Source organism: Morone saxatilis, unplaced genomic scaffold (assembly GCF_004916995.1).
Source record: "Morone saxatilis isolate NCDOM2014 unplaced genomic scaffold, NCSU_SB_2.0 Contig16, whole genome shotgun sequence".
Classification (NCBI taxonomy): Eukaryota; Metazoa; Chordata; class Actinopteri; family Moronidae; genus Morone; species Morone saxatilis.
Genome location: NW_023339718.1, coordinates 7413828 through 7433616, shown reverse-complemented (window position 1 = coordinate 7433616; position 19789 = coordinate 7413828). Strand labels below are relative to the sequence as shown.

General features: G+C 41.3%; 3 protein-coding genes across 4 annotated transcripts in view; 2 read left to right on the top strand and 1 right to left on the bottom strand.

Moving 5' to 3' along the window:
* Positions 1-225: 225 nt before the first annotated feature.
* On the bottom strand, positions 226-8034 carry arrdc3a (arrestin domain containing 3a). Of its 2 annotated transcripts, none has more exons than XM_035657751.1 (8): positions 7504-8034; positions 5367-5448; positions 5088-5235; positions 4779-4881; positions 4323-4579; positions 3584-3740; positions 3346-3488; positions 226-3223 (listed from the first exon to the last, which is right to left on the bottom strand). In XM_035657751.1, exons 1-8 carry the CDS (start codon positions 7781-7783, stop codon positions 3155-3157), a joined length of 1239 nt encoding a protein of 412 aa, XP_035513644.1. In that variant the 5' UTR covers positions 7784-8034; the 3' UTR covers positions 226-3154. The 2 variants fall into 2 exon arrangements, with proteins under 2 accessions (XP_035513644.1, XP_035513645.1); XM_035657752.1 differs by having other exon boundaries at positions 5367-5519; positions 7504-7644.
* Positions 8035-9631: 1597 nt separating this feature from the next.
* On the top strand, positions 9632-13679 carry arsk (arylsulfatase family, member K). The gene is made up of 8 exons (XM_035659293.1): positions 9632-9867; positions 10058-10187; positions 10506-10665; positions 10945-11227; positions 11343-11514; positions 12287-12511; positions 12667-12882; positions 13002-13679. Exons 1-8 carry the CDS (start codon positions 9763-9765, stop codon positions 13274-13276), a joined length of 1566 nt encoding a protein of 521 aa, XP_035515186.1. The 5' UTR covers positions 9632-9762; the 3' UTR covers positions 13277-13679.
* A 127-nt stretch (positions 13680-13806) lies between these two features.
* Positions 13807-19789, top strand: part of ttc37 (tetratricopeptide repeat domain 37) — a 14130-nt gene continuing 8147 nt past the window's right edge. Inside the window, exons 1-21 of the mRNA XM_035658328.1 lie at positions 13807-13949; positions 14209-14309; positions 14464-14607; positions 14825-14916; positions 15026-15101; positions 15194-15340; positions 15544-15642; positions 15793-15901; positions 16001-16141; positions 16241-16339; positions 16568-16692; positions 16809-16895; positions 17080-17183; positions 17315-17441; positions 17682-17861; positions 18016-18140; positions 18254-18504; positions 18639-18741; positions 18865-19047; positions 19222-19369; positions 19454-19532. Coding sequence (XP_035514221.1) covers positions 14220-14309; positions 14464-14607; positions 14825-14916; positions 15026-15101; positions 15194-15340; positions 15544-15642; positions 15793-15901; positions 16001-16141; positions 16241-16339; positions 16568-16692; positions 16809-16895; positions 17080-17183; positions 17315-17441; positions 17682-17861; positions 18016-18140; positions 18254-18504; positions 18639-18741; positions 18865-19047; positions 19222-19369; positions 19454-19532 — 2509 coding nt within the window. The 5' untranslated portion in view covers positions 13807-13949; positions 14209-14219. The remainder of the gene's footprint in view (positions 13950-14208; positions 14310-14463; positions 14608-14824; positions 14917-15025; positions 15102-15193; positions 15341-15543; positions 15643-15792; positions 15902-16000; positions 16142-16240; positions 16340-16567; positions 16693-16808; positions 16896-17079; positions 17184-17314; positions 17442-17681; positions 17862-18015; positions 18141-18253; positions 18505-18638; positions 18742-18864; positions 19048-19221; positions 19370-19453; positions 19533-19789) is intronic.

Here is a 19789-nt window from a genome sequence, read left to right as displayed (position 1 = left end):
GGGTAATGATTAATCATTTGCAGCGTCATTTTAACTGTTTGCTTTTCAGTTGAAGAGATGTTTTGTTGAAATTCGGTCGAAAGATTGGTGCTCAGACAAAATAAAGGCCAATGTTAAAAGTAATTCTCTTCACTAAATCAAATGCATTTATTAATATGTGAAAGCGTGTAGTGTATATGGTGCACTTGTGTTCAATCTTGCACAAACAAATTGACCGACACTCCATTGTAATTTAGAACAAAAAGTTTATTTAAATCAAAAGGAAGAACTAGACAAAAGGTTAAATCATTCAGAACATAGTATATTCATAGAATATCTATACATCGTCATGATTAACAGACAAAAAAAAAAGATAAAAACAAACATACAAATGGAGAATGAGGAAAATTCAGTGAGTGATATTGCACTTTGTTTCTAAAATGTTTCAGATCCCGTCTCCCAGGTTCTTTAACATTTCAGTTCCTGCCTTTATTAGGTCAGGAGTTTAGCTTAGTTTTGACACTGGACTACTCTGAGGCCCAAGCAAATGGACTATGGAACTGACCAACCTGAAACAAATATGTAAGCTTATTCATTACCATGTAGCTTGATACTCTTTCCCTAAGTAAAATCCAAACAAAGAACTGCAAACAAATAGAACAGGATAGAACAGTATAAGGAGCAGTTTGTCTGCTATCCCATGTTACCTAAATGTTTCTCGAGGGGGGATGGGTACTGATCAACAGCTGCCACCCCCAGGCCTGAGGGGGATTGTAGAGGTCAGGGAAACTAACTCAGGAAGGGTACTTGTTAAACTAGCAAGCAAACTAAACCAATGCCCAGAAATACATGGAGAAAAAATAAAAAAGTCAACCCTCATCAGCTTCGGAAAAATAACACAATCAAGAGGCCTGTCCAGGATGTAATTTTTTTTAAAACACTTGCTTCTTTTTTTTTTCCCCCTCTTCCCTTTTTGTCCTTTTGAATAAACATGGAAAGGTCTAAAAACATACAGATGTGAACAAACATAGTAAAAGGAGAACAAGAGTTAACATAGACGCTGAAAAATGAGAGTCATGATCAGGTCTTTTCTGTGTCAAGGCCACTAAGATAAGATCACTTTAATAATCTGCAGTTTGTCGATTACTGTCAGAAGCTGTATATTTAGTTGCCGCTGGATCTCGATAAGAGCGTGCACACACACACACACGCACAACACATACAAACTGGTGTCAGCTACGTTTAAAATGTAAACTTAGAAAAAGTCACTAATCTTTAAAAAATTAAATAATGCAATAACGTCCTACACAACACTGCTTTACTGAAAAATCCTCTAATATAACGTGGTTAGTACCAAATGGTTATTCTCCAGACCTTCACCATTGAATGCTTTTTTTTTTTTTTTTTCTTATCAAAAAAGTGCTGCTTTTCTTTTTCTTGACTATGTCAAACCTCTGTTGTAGCTGGTCTTTTGTGTTGAATGAGTTAGAAAACCAATGTATTACTCATATCAACCTACTACTACTTGTTCTGACCAGTCTTAACAGAAGTTTAGCAATGTCCCCAGCTTTTCATTTGTGCTGGGTTTGCTCCTTTAATACAGAAGCAGTGTCATTCCCCTGTTTCCTTCTCTTTTTTATATCTAGCATTCTGGCTTCACTGGTCTGGGAAAATCTAACTGTTACTGGATGAACTGGGCAAGTGCAGCAGGACAAAAAGGGAATGTGATTCATCTCAGAAAGCTGCCTTTCTTTGCTGCAGGTCTATTCTCTTGTTTTGGTAGTTAAAAAAAACTCATTATTATTTTTAACAGTGCAATTTAAAACCTATTACATTTTTTTCTCTTTTTTTCCCCCAACTGTTTGGCAAGTGAGAAGACCACCTGAGACAGTGCTTTTTTTGGGCAGTTATGCAAGCCTGGCTTGCCCTGAGATCAGGAGTAGAGGGGCTGCAGGCAATTAGGGTGAGGCGAGTCCCTCCACAATGTACCACCCTCTCAAACACACACTCACACACAGACTCACACTTTTTTCTTCAACTACAGTTTGAGTGGCAAATGTAGGTCTGCAACCCTCCTAATCCAAATCCAGAGCAACCTCAACACAAAAAAAGGTTAAAAGCTTTTCTACGATTGGAGCTAAATACCAAAAACAGATCAACAGAATTAAACTAAAAGAGGAGGGAAGCCACACTTGGATCCAAGCTGAGGAGGCAACATCTTAAAGAGCTTCCAGATGGAGATAGTGTGCTGCAGTTGTAGTAAAAGTCCAGTCTAGTTGTTATAAGTCACTGAGGAAATGTCATATGGGGAAAAAGAAAATTCTTAAACAGCTTAAACAAATTCAGTGCATTGTTCTTGTCCTTTTCAGTCTTTTTTCCAAAATCAAATCCTGTTCTCAGCGTTGCTCAAAGTTATGCAGATGAAAGTCTTAAAAGTTAAGCCTGCAGTCTCATATTCTTAGTCTGGCACATTACCAGGCTGAAACCAAACTATTAGTGATTTTTTTTTCTTATTAAACAGAGCCACACAACTCAAGTAAAGAATAAAATGTGCAAAACAAAATCCCAAATGAGGCAGGAGGACCTAGTCTTTGCTCTGTGGTTGACCACTGCCGCTGAATGCTTTCATTCATACAGATTATGGTGGTTGTTGTTATTTTTCTCTCTTCATCCCATTTTCTTTAGGTGATTCTGCTGGAGTCTGGACATGATTAGTCCTGCCCTTTGTGTGAGGAGCCATGTCCTTATGTGCCATGAGTACAGAAGAATCGAGGGTTAAAGAGGAGCTTGGCAGGCTGAGCCTTGATGATTCTTTCTCATCATTGTCAATACGACCACCAGGGCTCTTGCTACTAGTGGGGTGTTTTTTTTTTCATACAGACTGAATATGTGTTCATCTGTACATATCCAACCCTCAGCAGGCTGACACAGGAAGGAAGTTATACCCCAAACTAGTGACTCCTGTTTCTCTCACTGAGGGAAGGCAGGAACAGATTTGTCCAACCCAACTCAACTGTTGGTATGTGTCCAAGTCTTGGTTGGTTGGATACTTTTCTCTTGTTGTCAACAGCGTTGCGTGAACGTTGTTGCTGGAGAAAAATAAACAAAGCTGAGCCTTGCAAGCGGGTTCCTTTGGAGTTCCCCAAGTCAGTCAGGGGGAATTTCAGAATACCCTTCAGCGTGATGGACAGGCATCAAGCCTGCGCTCCTCTGTACGGCTGGCATGATCTGGGTTAGGATCGATCTGGAGTGGGGAAGAGAACAGAACAAGAGGAGTCATTTAATGAAACACATAGATTATTTAATTTAGTCTGTAATAGAAAAATAAATAGACAAATGATTTGCTCTATCTTATTTGGTGTTTACCTCAGAGTACAGAGGAGGAGGCTGGAAGCGGAACTCGTGAATGTAGGCGAAGAGAGGTCCGTCCAGCTCCTCACGGGCTGCTGGCACATCCAGACTGCTCTGCCTCTGCTCTTCTGTCACAATTTCTGCATAGCTTGGAGGAGCTACAGAAGAAGAGCAAGCCACATGTTAGCGTTTTAGGAAATTATACTCAGAATAGAGTCATAAATATAAACCATGATCATGAGATCCAACCTACCTTCAGGCCTCTCAGGCAGTCCCATGCCCAGCCAGCTCATACTGCACTGGCTGCTGACGCTGGAGGTGCGGGAACCAAAGGGGTGGAGAGGGATGGTTCCGATGACCAGGGGCAGATTCAAGGACAGGTTTATCGCCCCAGGTATGTCCACGTATACCTGAGCACAGAAATGAGGACATCACATTAGGTTAGTATATGCAAGTCATTCTGGAGGTGTAAAAACAATGTGCAGCAGTGTAAAAAAAACATGGTCTCTGGAGCTGAGCATTCAGAATGAAATGAAACAGCTTTTTAATCCTCTATCAGATAAAACTATGTTAGTCGGGGCTAAATGGGTCGACCCACAATATGTGGGTCAATGTCTTGAGGTCAATTACTTATGCAAGGTAGAGCCCTCAGCTGGTGCCTGTCTGTTCGCAAGGTAAAGAGGTTATAAGCACCCTCAAGGCAGGTGTTACCAAAGATATTCTGGGATAATGCTCTTAGCAGCATGTGTGGAGAGAACACCTGGTGCAATCCAAGGCCCAGATTTGCCAATGCAGAGCTGAGTCAGCCAGGCTCTTTACCAGGAGAGTTACTGGCTTACTAGGAAATATTGATTCTGTACTGATAATGGTGCTGAGTAACTGTGATAATAAGGACAAGAGGAGACTGTAATGAAACCCGTATGAGTCTATGCCAGTGACACAGAGGCAAGGCATGTTGGGGAGTGTCCCAAATACAAAAAGTATTTACTCACCATGAGGGAGTACTCCACTCTGATAATGCTGCAGTCCAGGATGGAGGGTGAGACAGGTGGGATCTTCAGCATCTTGCCGCTCCAGGTCTCCGTTTTGCCCGAGGACAGAGACTCTCCCCGCAGGTTGGCCACTAGCTGCTTGACCTCCTTCATCTTCCCTTTGGCGTAGAAGGTCTGGGTCTGGTAGATGGCTGCCTTTGGCACCACCATGCGGGATGAGCAGTTCTCAATCTCTGCAAAGATCTGGATCGACTCTCCTGCAAAGTTTCGGAGGGTAGAGGAGAGGTTCATTAAATTGTCTCTACATTTCTATCAATGGTAATCATCTTTTTATCCAGTGTGTAATTACTAGTCAATGCAGTGATCTGCAGAGTGTGATACTCCCATTAACTTATCTAGTTAATAGATGACTAACAAGGTTATCAGTTGCATTATTAATCATTAACTTATTCTCACCTGGGGTGTATCCCTTCCTTTCAATTTTGGCACTTAGGGAAATAGGACCTGAGGTGCAGAACCAACAGCAAAGTGTCTTGTCTTTCGTGCCGGCCTGTGGTGACTGAAGAAAAAAGAAAACAGAAGCATTAGCTCATTATATATTCATATTCCCCACCACAACCCTACCCCTGTTCCTGCTATATAGTGGGTATTCAGACACAACTAGAACCCTTTTTTCACTTTGACACTCATTTGATATCCATCTTTCCATTTGTACAATGCCTCAGTCAATTGAATGGCACCAAAGACTGCTTCAAAGGAGCTTACCAGCAATAATGGAGTGTTGATGTCAATGTGCTCAAAGACTGTAAATTCCTTCTTGGTCTTCATGGGCAGGAGCCATGGCCTGTGGAGTTCTGCCTTCACCCAATAGCGAACACTGCCATGCTTCCCTTCGAAAGAGGTAGCCAGAGGTCTACAGGAAAGAAGAATAAGGAAAAAGAGGAGAAAGGGGTTATATTGACTGTCAAAAGCTCACTTTTGCTACAGCTAAATAATGCTGGTACTGATGTTTAATCTCTTATTCCAGCACGTTAAGACACTTACGTCTGTGGAAGCTCGAGGCTGAATGCATACTCATGTCTTCCTGAATGGATAGTGGTGAGTCCTTCCTCAGAGTTGTCATCGTCTGAAAAACAAGGAGGACAATATTCCAAACACATGTATACCATACCTGGGTAAAATGCTCTACGAAGGCATCTGAAAGTCATATCAAAAACACAGGGTGGGGGAGACAAAAGAGAATTAAGGGGTTTTACTATCATATCTGTCTATAATTAATGTATTGAGAGAATAATATTTAGAGCACACCAAAGAAGTTAATTGTTTGAGGTGCCAGAAACTAACTCGAGTGCAAGACTGTGCTTTTGTATGGACAAAGAACTAGACTCCATTTGCATATATGATGGCAAATACATAAGCTATGATGAGGAAATGTAGGCTATATGGGGAAACTAGAAAATCGTATCCAGTAACCTAGATAAAGCTCTCTCACTACACTAACAAGGGCAAATTTGTTTTCTGTTAATCTCTGGAATCAAATCAAAAAAGATTCTCTCGTTTTTAAAGAGGGAGGAGGGGATACTTCAACATCGACAAACTGCTTGTAATTGAGTAAAACTGAATTTTTCATTAAAAAAAAAAACCAAAAAAAACATGAAGAGTGCATTTTGAAGAGCTGGGTCGACAGAGCGGCCGGGTGTGCTTCTGCCAGCTCAGCACTCCCTCCCCCAGCAGGCAGCAGCAGTGTGGTAAACAAGTGCGGAGCTGTCAGTCAGACGGCAGACTCCAGCAGGAGGAGACCGGCCTAAACCGGTGCGAGCAGCTTCCCACAGCCGCTCTGCTCTCATTACGCATTCACTGTGCGACACCGCAGCCTACTACTACAAGCCCCAACCACCGCAGTTTTCCTCCGTATTTACCCAACTTCAGCGTCACGGGAAATGTGGCACAAAGAGCGGATGTAATGTAGCTTTTGCTCAAGCACCATTGTTGGCCAACGGCGCTTTATTGCGACAACGTCTCTTCTCAATTTAAACCTTTTTTTCCGGCTGATAATGAACAATTTGCTGTACTATTCGCCTTCCAATCATGACTGACCAGCGCAATGACGTCTGGCCAAACCCAGTTCACCTGCTACAAACAGGCTGCTGCAGACTGGACCACAAACTATCTATTCACTTAATGATAAAGAGCAAAAGGGCGAAAAGCTAAAAAACCAAACCACTATAAAGGACACTCATATGCAAGCACAGACTCAAGGTGGTGATTCACTCTGAACAGCATCAACCAGTCTGTGGATAAAGTGACACAATTTGTGTTGGGACATAACAGTAGGGCTCAACCACAAAGCTGCTGACCATAAAACCTAATTGAACGTCATATTGTATTACAGAAAAACACATAGGCCTTTTGTGCAGATTTGTGGATACATTCAACTGAAACAAGGCATCAGCTTTGCAGCTCCAGTGCAGCTTTTAATGCATTTGAAACCAAACTACGGCTACTTCCATCGACTGGTCCTGTTTTGCAGCTGTTTACTTGATTAAAAAGTTGCAGGATTTTGTGTCACTCTCTGCAAGATAATGATGTCATTGGCCACACATGAGCACCTCAGCCAATCAGGCGCGGGCGAGGGAGGGGCATGCGCGTCGCCCCGCCCTCTCCGACTCCAGTTTTCTGAACAGGATTGAACCGCTTTGAACAATGGGTGGAAACTTAAGAAAAGCTACAAAGAAACACCCAATATGATGCGTTTCTTCGTTGAAAATGTCTAACAAAGCCGCAGATACACCACCGTAAGTTATCAGGCTATCGGCCCGTGTCTTAAAAACGGAGTATAATTCTCGTTTTACACTTGAAATACTATGAAAAACACAGTTGCCCGAGCTGCTGTCATTCATTCCGACACCTTGACACAAACAAGTAAAGATGGAGCTGTATCTAGCCAATGTCATAAAAACACATTTATACAAACACCAGCACAAAAAGAAGCAACGATATGCAAGTTATCCATCTCTATAATGTGAATATTATTCCGTTACTATGACAGTTTGTGACATTCAGGACAACAGCATCCCCATCCTCCAGTGAACCTGATCCCCAACCAGCACAAAGAGCATCAGTTCCTCTAAAACTTCTACTTAAAAAAAAATAAAATAAAAATAAAACCACACTCTCTTACCTCTTTCGTGCCCAATTAAAATATCTTTGTGATTCAGATATTCCACTTCTTCTGTGTAGTTCTGCGTGTAGGCAGTGTTGGATCCAGCATTTCTCGATTCAGTCCAACGAACTTTTGCAAATCCTTTTGCGTGGATTTTGAGAGATTTCACACGGATTTCTCCCGTGACTTCGATGATCACCCTCCCTGAGACGCTGTCCCCGCTGGAGAAAACGGGAACATTGCTGTCATTGAGACAGTCGTAGCTTACTGTGAAGCTCTTTACCTTTCCTAGCACCATGGTGGAAAGAGAGAGGCTACAGAGACCTTGAAGTTTAAAAAAAAGAGTCTATGAAAAAATAATCTCATAAGAAAAAGAGATGCAGTTTTTAGACACTGATCAGTATCTCTGCCCTGCACTGAGCAGTAGGCACGATCAGTGGTGTCTTTGCGAGCAGTTCATTGAGATGTGTGATGGCTGAATAACAGCAAAGGATGCTGTTATCGTCCGCCTCTCTCCTACTTGGTCTCCAGTCAAAGACAAGGAAACCCCCGTAGCTCAGCTCACTTTAAGGGGAAGGGCTGTGTGAAAAACAACCTTGGGCGCATGCGCAGGGCTTCACTGCCCCCTCCTTCCGCCTTCTGGAACAAGGCAGCGAAGTGTGGCACTGAGCCAGATGACAAGTTTGGCCAAACAGCTGAAAGACTGTACAAAGAAATGTTCTCCACGGTAGTTTTATAAAACTTTACAGGTAATTGGGTGATCTATTCTATTGTGACATATTAGCCTTTATGTGTTTAAAATACATGAACACTGTACATCTACCTAAAATGTCTCACCCCAACTTGTTTCCAGACTTGTAGTTCAAGAGAGATGTAAGGGATATGTTTGCTGATTGAACTAGAAAATACACATTTCCACTCTTTGTAATATTTGATTATATAGTATAGTATAGTAGTGGATAGTACTTCACCTCAGGATCTTTTTAACACAGCTTCCAGCCTTATTTCCAGGCACAATGTCTGCACATTCATTCTGTATCTATAGATATGTTCTCACATATATCCCGGCTCACTACAACCTCCACATCCATGTGCAATAAACAGAAAATAACAGCTGTATCTCGCTTGATGCCTACAGCAGAGACCATGCAGAACTGCTGGATACATTCATGTAGGCCTACGATTGAAGGGGGGAGGGCGAGCAGACTTACAGAAACGCTTCCTATACGTTCATCTATCGCATATGTTGTTTTTGTGTTAAGATTAAAATGAGCCATGCACATATGGGGGGTGGGATTTCTCATTGTGTTGAGCAGAAAAACAACTCTGAGGCTCAAAACGCCACCTGGTGGCCATTAAGTCCTCTACAGGGAGCTGCAGTATCACCTGTTGAACAGCACTGTAACTCATGTGCATTGCTTTCAACAAGCACTTCATGACTGCATAACAACCCTTTCAATTCTGATCCATTGTGACTGTTTACAAGGTACCACACCAATCCAGCAATACAATTAGCCGATAATGAGCATATAAGTTACAGGAAGTGTGTGTATAATAGCTGTGTCTGTGGAGGTCCGCGGTAGCATGCAGCAAACATCAACGGTATTGGATGACATCTGATTAAAATTGTATGGTGTTTGATTAAAACCCATCATTAAAATAAATTATAACCAATTAATTAGGAATCATATTTCAGGTTACCTCATATAATTTAAAAAAGTGCCTCAGATGCAGTCGTGTCATATGAGGGGCTATTTGATTTCAGCACTTATGATCCTAACTAAATATTTGGTTTCTCACACACAGTTACATATACTTGTGATCATGACAGCGCCAGCTCAACAAAACTGTGCAGCACAGATGGTTTGTTAAAAGATGAATGCTGCCCTCTACAGTTTCCAGTTTGTCATTACATGTTTTAAAAAATGTACCCCTGTTAAGCTTTTTTTCTCTGATACATTTTTTTTAAATGATTGGTGGCAATGGTAATATGTGTAAATTTTTAAATTAAGCTCTATTTTTCCCATTAAAAATATATATATTCAGTTCGTACAGGTGGACTGCCTTATTTTAAATTAATTTATATATATAAACTCTTATTTTGAAAGCGTAACCGGGATGTTTATACCAAGTTCCTCAATCGCGAAAGTAACCATCACTCGCAGTCAAAAGAGGAGCATTTGAATGTTTTCTCTGATGAGTCCCATCCTGTCTACACAAATATCTTCTTTTTTTACATCAGTGTATCACCAGACGTGAAGAGGGTGAAACGCTGTCATGAAAAAAGTGTTGGCTTTGGTTTTCCTGTTTCAACTTTATGGTCCAAGTTTGTGCCAAAATGGAACTAGACCCAACATTGTGATGGTGATGAGTGATGCATTTGTAAGTATGTTACACTACAGTGCTTTACTACTGTATACAATAGTAGTAGTTTTTGTTTATAACCATAGACTGAAGCATCAGTAGAGGTCAGGATTAAGCACTATACAGAAATGCTTCATGAAATTTTTCATGTTTAATCTTTGTTTGACTATGTATGTCAATCTAAATATCGGTTTTCCTCTTTCTCCAGGATGGGCGATTGACATTTGATCCCGGCAGCAAAGTTGTGCAGCTGCCATATGTAAACTACCTCAGGGAGCTTGGTACCACATTCCTCAATGCTTACACCAACTCACCCATCTGCTGCCCCTCAAGAGCAGGTAAGTTACCCAAAGGCTCTGGGCTTTCTCTTAAATTGTAACTAAAAAGATATTGTGGCGGGCACCCTGGTAGCTCAAATGGTAAAGCTGGTGCCCCATGTATTGAGACTGAGTCCTCTTGGAGCAGCGGCCATGGATTTGAGTCCGACCTGTGGCTCTTTGCTGCGTGTCATTCCCTCTCTCTCTCCCATTTCCTGTCAATCTTGAGCAATAAAAAGGCAAACAACCTTTATAAAAAAGAAAGATATTGTGGTAATGAAAATGGTAATAAATGTGGAATATTAAATGTATTTTAGTGGGTTTAATCTTTGTTCTCAGCCATGTGGAGCGGTCAGTTTGTTCACCTCACTCAGTCATGGAACAACTACAAGTGCCTGGATGCTAATGCAACAACATGGATGGATTTGCTGGAGGCAAATGGATATCTTACCAAGATGATGGGCAAGCTGGACTACACCTCAGGGAGTCACTCTGTCAGGTAGGCAGATGCTGTCAGGGTTGTGTAGAGAGTTGAGCCTGTATTTCGGATAAGACAACACCTTTACAAACCTTTTCTTGTTCCTATTTACCAAACTAAAGTCAGTATAACACATACATACTGGTATATACACACAGATAAGTAACTGTGTATGTGGGCAGCTATTTTCCAGAACACTGTAAATCATCTTTCTGTCCTAACATGTTTTTTTCCACTTCCCAGTTTTTGTGTCTCTGCTTGCATCTTGTTGGTATTTGTGTGTTTCTGCAACTTCTGCAGTAATCGAGTTGAGGCCTGGACACGCGATGTTCAGTTCCTCCTGCGCCAGGAGGGCCGACCTGTTACGCAACTTGCTGGGAACATGTCAACAGTAAGGGTCATGAGAAAAGACTGGGAAAACACAGACAAGGCTACACAGTGGATTCAACAGACAGCTGCATCCTCACACCAGCCCTTCGCTCTTTACCTTGGCCTCAATTTACCTCACCCCTATAAAACTGAATCCTTGGGGCCCACTGCTGGAGGATCCACCTTCCTCACCTCACCATACTGGCTGGGAAAGGCATGCCATTTCTTTGCCTGTTTCTAGAATGTTTTCCCTCCATTATTGCAAAATTACATTGTATGTTTTATATAAATCATCACTATGTAATTTTAAGTTCTTATTTTACACACAGGTGTCTTCTGAGCTCATCACAATTCCTAAATGGCTGCCTATGGCGGCCATGCACCCGGTTGACTACTACTCTACCTTCACCAAAAACTGCAGTGGTGTTTTCACAGAGGAGGAAGTCAAAAGCATAAGGGCCTTCTATTATGCCATGTGTGCCGAAGCAGATGCCATGCTGGGTTAGTTGACAGCAGTATTTCACCAGGGAGCAGTCTCTATCACTAGGAGGTGGTGGGTTTGACAGCTAACTTTGAGCTTAACCCTGGTCTTTTGGACCCACAAAGACGACTCAAGTTCAAACTGAACTCTCTTGCAAGATAACTAATGAAGCAGACAAACCTGCAAGGAGCAGTTTCTTTGTTAAGGTTCATAAATCCTAAAAAAAACAGGATCCCAACATGGACAAAAATAAGTACTGAAGTAAAGTAGCTGTAGAGAGAGAGTTTCTGTGACAATGTTTGCAGCACAGCCAACATACCACTGGCTATAAAACAAGGCGTGGCATAGCAGTCAACTGCATGTAGCTACATTTGATCAGAAATACTAATATATCCAATTTACACTGAATATCTGTAGCAGTATTACTGTTGATTCAGTGCAGCCTGTTAGAAAATTTGGCTACATTGTCTTGAATGAGTCAGTGAAACGTCCTTAAATAAATAAAGGTAATTTTCTTTGTATAGGTACAATGATATAAAAGTGTCATATAAATAATACTATTTTTCTGTGCCCCAGGTTAGCAATTAGGCTTTTATTAAAAAAAACATTCCGCACAAGATAAACAGAAGAAGAATTTCTCTGTATTGCCCATATTCAGTATATTTTCTTCATTTACTTTCACACCCAAAGTTAAAATATTAAATGCATATTAAAGTCTATTTTACCACCATTTTACCCTGTCACAGCAGCTCAATGCTTACTCTGTGTCTCCCACACCCTCTGTGTCACCAGGCCAGGTGATTTCAGCTCTGAGGGAGACTGGCCAGCTTAACAACACTGTTGTGATCTTTACGGCTGACCACGGAGAGCTAGCAATGGAGCACCGGCAGTTCTACAAGATGTCAATGTTTGAAGGCAGCTCCCATGTCCCCCTGCTGATCATGGGGCCTGGGCTGACGTCTGGCCTGCAAGTCAACCAGCTTGTGTCTTTGGTTGATCTCTATCCTACTGTGCTGGGTAAGGAAGTAGACAGAAAACATAGGATTAAAATGTCTATTAAAGATTATAAATCAAATGTCTGTTGAAAGGGATAGAATAAAAGGAATAGTACATTTTGATTTTAGTATTTTGACTTGATCACACTTGTGTAACACACTTTGTCTGTTTTGCAGACATTGCTGGTATTTCGGCAGGAGGTATTCTCAGTGGCCACTCGCTCCTTCCTCTGCTGTCCAAGGCCAACATTTTTTCCAAGAAACGACATCCAGACTGGGTTCTGAGTGAATATCATGGTTGTAATGTCAATACCTCTACATACATGCTGAGAAGTGGCCGGTGGAAATATATTGCCTATGCTGATGGCCTGAGTGTCCCTCCCCAGCTTTTTGGTGAGTTCCTAGCTAAAAGTAAACTTCAGTCACTCAACCCTCATATAGTTTCAAGAAGAAAAAAATCAATCACAATGCTCTGACTCTTCTTGATTTTCTGTATTCTCTGTGTTTTGCAGACGTAACACTGGACAAGGAGGAACTTCATAACGTAGTTATCAAATTCCCAGATGTGCGGGCACATCTGGACAAGCTATTGCGTAGTATTGTAGACTATCCAAAAGTCTCTACAGCTGTCCACCTCTACAATAAAGAAGCATTTGGTGCCTGGCGCCACAGTTTGGAGGGAAACTACAGCCAGGTCATTGCTAACCTCAGGTGGCATGTGGATTGGCAAAAAGATGCATTAGCCAATGAGAGAGCTATTGACAAATGGCTCTATGGCTCTTTGTGATATTGTTTTATGGTTATAAGGATGGTTAACTTAAAGGTGTCTGTGTTTTAAATGAGCTGGACTCAGACTTGAACTTGGAATGGTGGCTCTATGGATCTGTAATAGTTTTAATGGATGGATAATCTCAGAGTATGCTTTTTTTAATGTCCTACGCTCACCATTTGATTAAATCTTCACTTATACTCATACTGTCACATCTCTGATACACAGACTTTCAGTGGGAATTACATGTAACATGACCATGACATGTATACTATAGTCATGTACAAGTATAATAAATTATTTCCATTATTCATTTCTTAATTCATTCATTTTTTCTGACATTCTTTTGATCGATTTTGATTTTCAAAAAGAAAATAAACAGTTTCTTAGTTACCCTCAAACAGTCCAATACATTCATTCCTTAAAAATCAATAAATATGTTGTTCACTTGTTTATTTATTGCTTGTTTGTTTGTTATTCTTAATTATACCTGCACACACTCAAGTGGACCAAACTGCAAGTGATTTTATTTTGAAAATTCAGAGCAGGTGTGGCTACTTCACTTCCGTGTCACCCAACAGGCGAGCAAGTTGTCAACAATGGGTCGACTTAAGTTTTGTTCTCATTAGCAAAATAATTCTGGATAACACCTCAGCCAACTGAATAAAGAACATCTTGTGTTTCAATTAAGGTTTGAAACCAGTTTTTCATTCTAAGATAAATTAGTTTAGAAGCTCTGACAAGCTCACAGCTAACATGCTAAGCTGCATTTAGTTAGCCAGCACTGCTAACAGTTAATACAAGCTCCAGCTAACTCTAGGTCAGATAAATAGTGTTAGCTCATCATTCATTCATACGACTGCTTTGTGTGTTGCGAGATGAACTAGCTGTGTGGCTTACAGCTGTTAATTTGGACTCGTAATGTGACAATGTCTCTTTCTGTCACTCAGGTCTTTACAAGATGTCTAGCAAAGAAGTGAAAACAGCACTGAAAAGTGCCAGAGAGGCCATAAAAAACAAGGAGTTCAAAGAGGCTCTCAAACACTGCAAGGTAAAGCATCGCAGATTCAGACACTCAGAAATGTGACATATTTACATGAGGTCTCTGCTGTGTTGATGTGCATCTATTCCAGGCAGTCTGGGTACTGAGTGAGGCTAACAGATATGTTGTATAGCTGACTTTTCTCTCTTAAATGTGCTTTTAGGCTGTTTTGAAACTTGAGAAGAACAATTATAATGCATGGGTGTTCATCGGCTTGGCAGCCAGTGAGCTCGACCAACCAGATCAGGCTCAGACAGCTTACAAAAAGGCTGTGGAGCTGGAGCCCGAGCAGCTACTGGCATGGCAGGTAAGGTGGGGAACTGTAGTGTTCAGTGCTTGTAGGTCCAACTGGGCTGATACAAACAACATTTTGCATTTCTTACACTGAGAGAAATTCATTAATGATATTTTATATGTCTTAAGCTGAAATGAACCTAATTCATTTCCACCTGGATGCCACTGATGAGTGGCACAGTCCTTTAAAATGTGTTAAACAGTGTCAAGTGTATGCTTTTTTGTTTTAGGGCTTGGCAAATCTCTACGAGAAGACTGATCAGTGGGATTTCAAAGTTGAGCTACCTACAGTCTATCAGAAGCTTGTTGAGCTGTATGCAAGGTAATGTATGGGGGGAAAAAAACAGTTTCCTACATTTTCAAAGGAAGTTGTGATGCTTTTGCTTGCTATTTGTGATGTTACTGATTCTCTTTATGTTCTCCATTAACAGCTCTGACAAAAATAAATGTTATGAGATGATCAAAAAGCTGTCAGAGAGCTATCAGTCTGACAAAGAATATTTAAAGGTATGTGATTTAAAGGCACGTGTGTTCAATGGAAAACATGCAGTTTTGTCTTCCTTTCACACATTCGAATGCATTTGTTTGTTTTCACATAGTTGGCAAAGCTTTGGCTGCAGTTCCTTCAGCTGAAGGAGGAAGAGGCTGTGGACAAGAAAGAGTTGCTGCAGCTATGGCAACAGATGACCCAACTCCTCTCAGACTGCCTTAATGAGGAAGACCAAGACAATGAAACGCGACAGCATGTACGATTTCCCCAAATGTGGTCTTTAACTCAGCGACACACATAGTCAGAACTTACAGCGGGGTTGTCTTACCCAGTGGAAGTCAGAAGCTTACATATCTCCCACTGACTAACAAACATAATATTCTTCTTAATGCTGTTTTGAGTGCATGAATCTCTACGCCATCTGCCCTTTGATAATTGTTGTTTGTTTGTGGTCATCAGTTAATCACAGCATTTGAGAAGTCCATGGTTCTCATGCATCCTGTACCAGGAGAGGACCACAAAAAGGTCTCAACGGACTATATCAAATGTCTTTCTAAAGTAAGTGCACTTGTCTGTGTCACCACCACAGAAATTCAGGGACATTTACAACGTTGTCATGTTCATCAAAAGTAGTTGGCCACTTCATATTTGGCCCTGTACAGGTATTTTCATAATCAGCTGCTCATCACACATCTCCCCTTACTGTAGCTGCCACAAGAAGAAGCCAAAATGAAAAAGGCATGTGAGTCCATGCTGTCCCTCTATCCCAAACAAAGTTATCCTCTTGAAGTCCTTTGTTCTCACTACCTCAAAACAGGTATGATACTGTTGTCTTGCTTATGTCACAGAATGCAATAAAACTTCACCTTCAGGTATTCAGTCCCACTCTTAATACATGTTACATTTGTATTTGAAGGTGTTCAGAATGAGTGTGCAGTCAGCTGTTTCTCCCGGCTCCTGGATCTGGACCCTAACAGTGGATTAAGTCACTTGGGTCTGGGCACCAAAGCACTGCGAGAAGGGAGGTATAAAGATGCCATTAAGGACCTTGCACAAGGTTAGTTTGTGCATCAACAAAGAATGGATTCTGTTTGTAATGTAAAAGGCACAAGTTTTTGTGCTAACTACCCATAATCTGTCTCTTCTGTTTGATTAGGGTTGAAGAAAATGAGCTCCAGTACAGGATGGTGCAGTCTGGCTGAAGCTCAGTTTAAAATGCAGAAATACTTAGACAGTGCTACGTCATGCTCCCAAGGTATGTTTAGTTTGCTGTATATTACTATAGTCATCCAGATGGCCTCTCAGCAGCGTGCAATCACTAATCCAGCAAGTCCAGAACAACATGTCCCATCAGACCTCAATTGAAAACAACAACAGAGGGATTTGTTAATGAAACAAGGATGTTTACCACCTTCTTTAAAGGGCAACTGTCTTTTGTCCCTGAAGCAGATAATGAACTTCACTGTGTGTCTGGTTCTATTAGGCCTGACAGTGTGCATTTCTGGAGACAAGGAGCTGAGGGCCAAACTGCTTAGGCAGAAGCTGGAGGCTTTAGTCAGGAATGGAGGAGAGAAGGATGCAGACCAGGCTTTGGAGACATTTTCACAGGTAATTTATTAAGGAATTCAGCAGTTAAAGGGTTTTTATTTATTCTGGGTTTAGCTGTTGTAACCAAGTAAATATCATATCTATATCTTGTTGTTTTTCTAATTTTTTTCTTTTAGATCCTAGATGCTGAAAAAGACCCAGTTCTATTAGCCCTTAAAGGACGTGCATACCTTAACAAGGGACAAGTTGATCAAGCACTTAAGGTTGGAAACCTTCTACCTACTGATTTCTCTCTGTGAAGATGCATTATATTATATAGTAAATTATTACTTTAATGTGGATAATAACTGGATAATAATAACAGCTCGACATAATTGTTTTACAATAAAATGTGAAATAAGAAAAAAAGCACGATTGATGCAAAGTAAACTATTGTGTCTTTCATAGGTGTCCTCCGAGTTGGTGGCCTCTAACCCTGACCTGCCCCAGGGGTCGGTACTGAGAGGACTGGCACAATTGGCCCAGGGTCAGCAGCAGCTGGCAGAGGAGAGGTAAAAACTCAGGGTTTCTTTTTGTGTGCATGTGTGTTTTAATCTGGTCAAATCAAACTATCCTTTTATGTGCTGTGAAATGGTTTAGTTCTCCTTAGTGAACTTTTTTCTCTTGTTCTTCTGCTGTTTAGTTTTCTAAAGGCGACTAGCCAGAGCCCAGACTGTGCAGAATACTATTTCTTGCTGGGTCAACTCTACTGGGACATGGGAGAAGAGACCCGTAAAGACCGGAGCAAAGCCCATACACATTTGCTCAAGGTCAGTACTTAATACTTTTTTATTATATATTATTCAAATTTTTGGTGGGAGGGGGAATTGTATTTTACTATATATTCATTTTTAAAAACTAAAATATTGATGGTCCAGTGTAAGAAAGACCAGTGTTAAAGGACATAACTTGTTCACAAATAAACTTCACAACCTGTTTTTTTATTGCCAGACGTAAAGTGTATAGCTGAATAGGATCTTAGTTTGAAAGCTTGATTTTTCCCATTTCAGGCTGCAAAGTTAGACCCACACCTCGGTTGTGTATTCCGCTACCTTGGACATTATTACCGGGAGGTGGTGAAGGATCTTGGCCGGGCACGGGGCTGCTATAAGAAGGCCTTTGAGTTGGACAACGATGATGAAGAGTCTGGAGCTGCCTCAGTGGATCTCAGTATGGAGCAGGACGATATGGTAAGTGGATTTGTTGTCGTTCATGCGTGGCGTTGGCATTTTGTTACAGTGTTTCCTTACAGGTGTCTCTCTCTTGTCTTGACCCCCCCCAATGATTCTCTTTCCCTATCTCCCCTTTTTTTATTCTCCCCTTCCTCTTTCCTATATGCCATAGGACACTGCCTTAGCAATACTTCAGTCAGTGATTGAGAAAGCCACTCCGGGCTCAGCTAAATGGGCTTGGATGAGACGAGGGCTGTACTACCTGAAGATTGGAGAGCATCAGCAAGCCACAGCTGAGTAAGACTTTCAAAACTCACACAGTAAAATGTGTTACATTAGGTCTTTATCATTTTCTAGATTATCATTGGTATGTTTATGAGCATTATTGACCATTTCATTTATGTTTATAGTCTGCAGGCAGCTCTGAGAGCAGACCCCGAGGACTGGGTGTGTTGGGAGTGTTTAGGTGAGGCCTACCTAAACCGCCGGAGCTTCACAGCAGCTCTTAAGGCCTTTGGTAAGGCCCATCAGCTTCAACCCTCCTCCATCTACAGTGTCTACCAGGCTGCTGCTATCAAACAGACCCTGGGCAAGTTCAAGGAGGCAGTTGCTGAGTACTTGCAGATCACAGCGCAACAGGACTATGTTCCTGCTCTTAAAGGTTAGTGTTTGTATCTGTGTGTCCAAGATCTTCATTTAGGTTTAATGTTATCCTTTTCCTTGCATATCTCTGAGTCATATATCTGAAACTGCATTTAATAAGATTAAATTTAATTAGATTTATCTGTTATTCAGGTCTTGGGGAATGCCAACTGTCTTTGGCAAAAAGTTTAATGGAGGACTGCAGAGATGGGGGAGCCATTGACCTCATTCAGCAAGCCATACAGAACCTCTTTAGGTAATGACTAGACATTTGTAAATCTTAAAATGAAATAAGGCTTTGTCTGTGACTCATTACATTGCACACAGGAAGTTTCTCTGATTTCATTTATCTATATTTTCACATTTCTGTGCTCATCAGAGCTGTGGAGCTGCGTCCAGACCTGTCCTGTTTGTGGAAGCTGTTGGGAGATGCTTGCACTGCAGTCAGCACTGTATCGCAAAACAGAGCCCAGGTTCTAGTGCCTGCCCTGCTGGCAGGTTTGGACCCCAACACCCAGAGCCAGGCACTGAACCAGGCCCAGACACTCAAAGTCGGTGAGAGGTATGAAAACAGGCATATGCCATTGCTACTCTGTCAAATCAAATATTTATAACATCTGTGGACTTTAACAAAAAAGCTGACATTGAATAGCTTTAATGGCATAATGGCCTGCATGGTGCCCTTTGGTACCCTGTCTGCCCCTATCAAACATTAAGTGCATGTTTTTTTGTGAAGGTGTTACGTCCGTGCTTTGAAGCTGATGTCTGAGGTCCCCAGCCTTTGGTACGATCTAGGAATCAACTACTACCGCCAGTCCAGACTTACCTGCCCAACAGAGGGGGACCAGAACTCCCCATCTCTGCTCCTTGAGAAGGCCCTGCAGGTAACTCCCAGAATCCTGCACGACAACCGTTTTGCTTTGTTTGCTCCCAGAGTTTGTCTTTTAAGAATATTTTCCTCTTTTCAGTGTTTGAAGAAGGCTATCATGATGGACAGTGGGAACTATAGCTACTGGAATGCTTTAGGAGTGATTTCAATGAGCAAAGGTAATATACCTCACTCTTGTAAAGCAATCTACCCCATCTGGTGGACAGATTGATTGGTTGGTCAGTATGTACTTGACCCATCAATATTTTATTGGCTTTTTTAAGTGCAGTATTGACTGTTATTATCACAAGTTATTATCTTGTGTGAAGATAATTTACTATAAATTCATATGCATAACGAATAACAGAAAGCCATCTTTCTCAACTATCTTTTTAACCAGCTTACCCACCAGTAACATAGCAAATTGACTGCTTAA

Excerpts from the sequence above, each read along its gene's own strand:
- arrdc3a (XM_035657751.1), bottom strand. The coding sequence starts at position 7,783 with ATGGTGCTAGGAAAGGTAAAGAGCTTCACAGTAAGCTACGACTGTCTC. Across the intron at positions 4,882-5,087 it reads TCAACACTCCATTATTGCTG|TCACCACAGGCCGGCACGAA; the intron begins GTAAGCTCCTTT and ends TTTTTTCTTCAG. Across the intron at positions 4,580-4,778 it reads AAGGAAGGGATACACCCCAG|GAGAGTCGATCCAGATCTTT; the intron begins GTGAGAATAAGT and ends GAAACTTTGCAG.
- arsk (XM_035659293.1), top strand. The coding sequence starts at position 9,763 with ATGAAAAAAGTGTTGGCTTTGGTTTTCCTGTTTCAACTTTATGGTCCA. Across the intron at positions 10,188-10,505 it reads CTGCTGCCCCTCAAGAGCAG|CCATGTGGAGCGGTCAGTTT; the intron begins GTAAGTTACCCA and ends CTTTGTTCTCAG. Across the intron at positions 11,515-12,286 it reads CGAAGCAGATGCCATGCTGG|GCCAGGTGATTTCAGCTCTG; the intron begins GTTAGTTGACAG and ends CTGTGTCACCAG.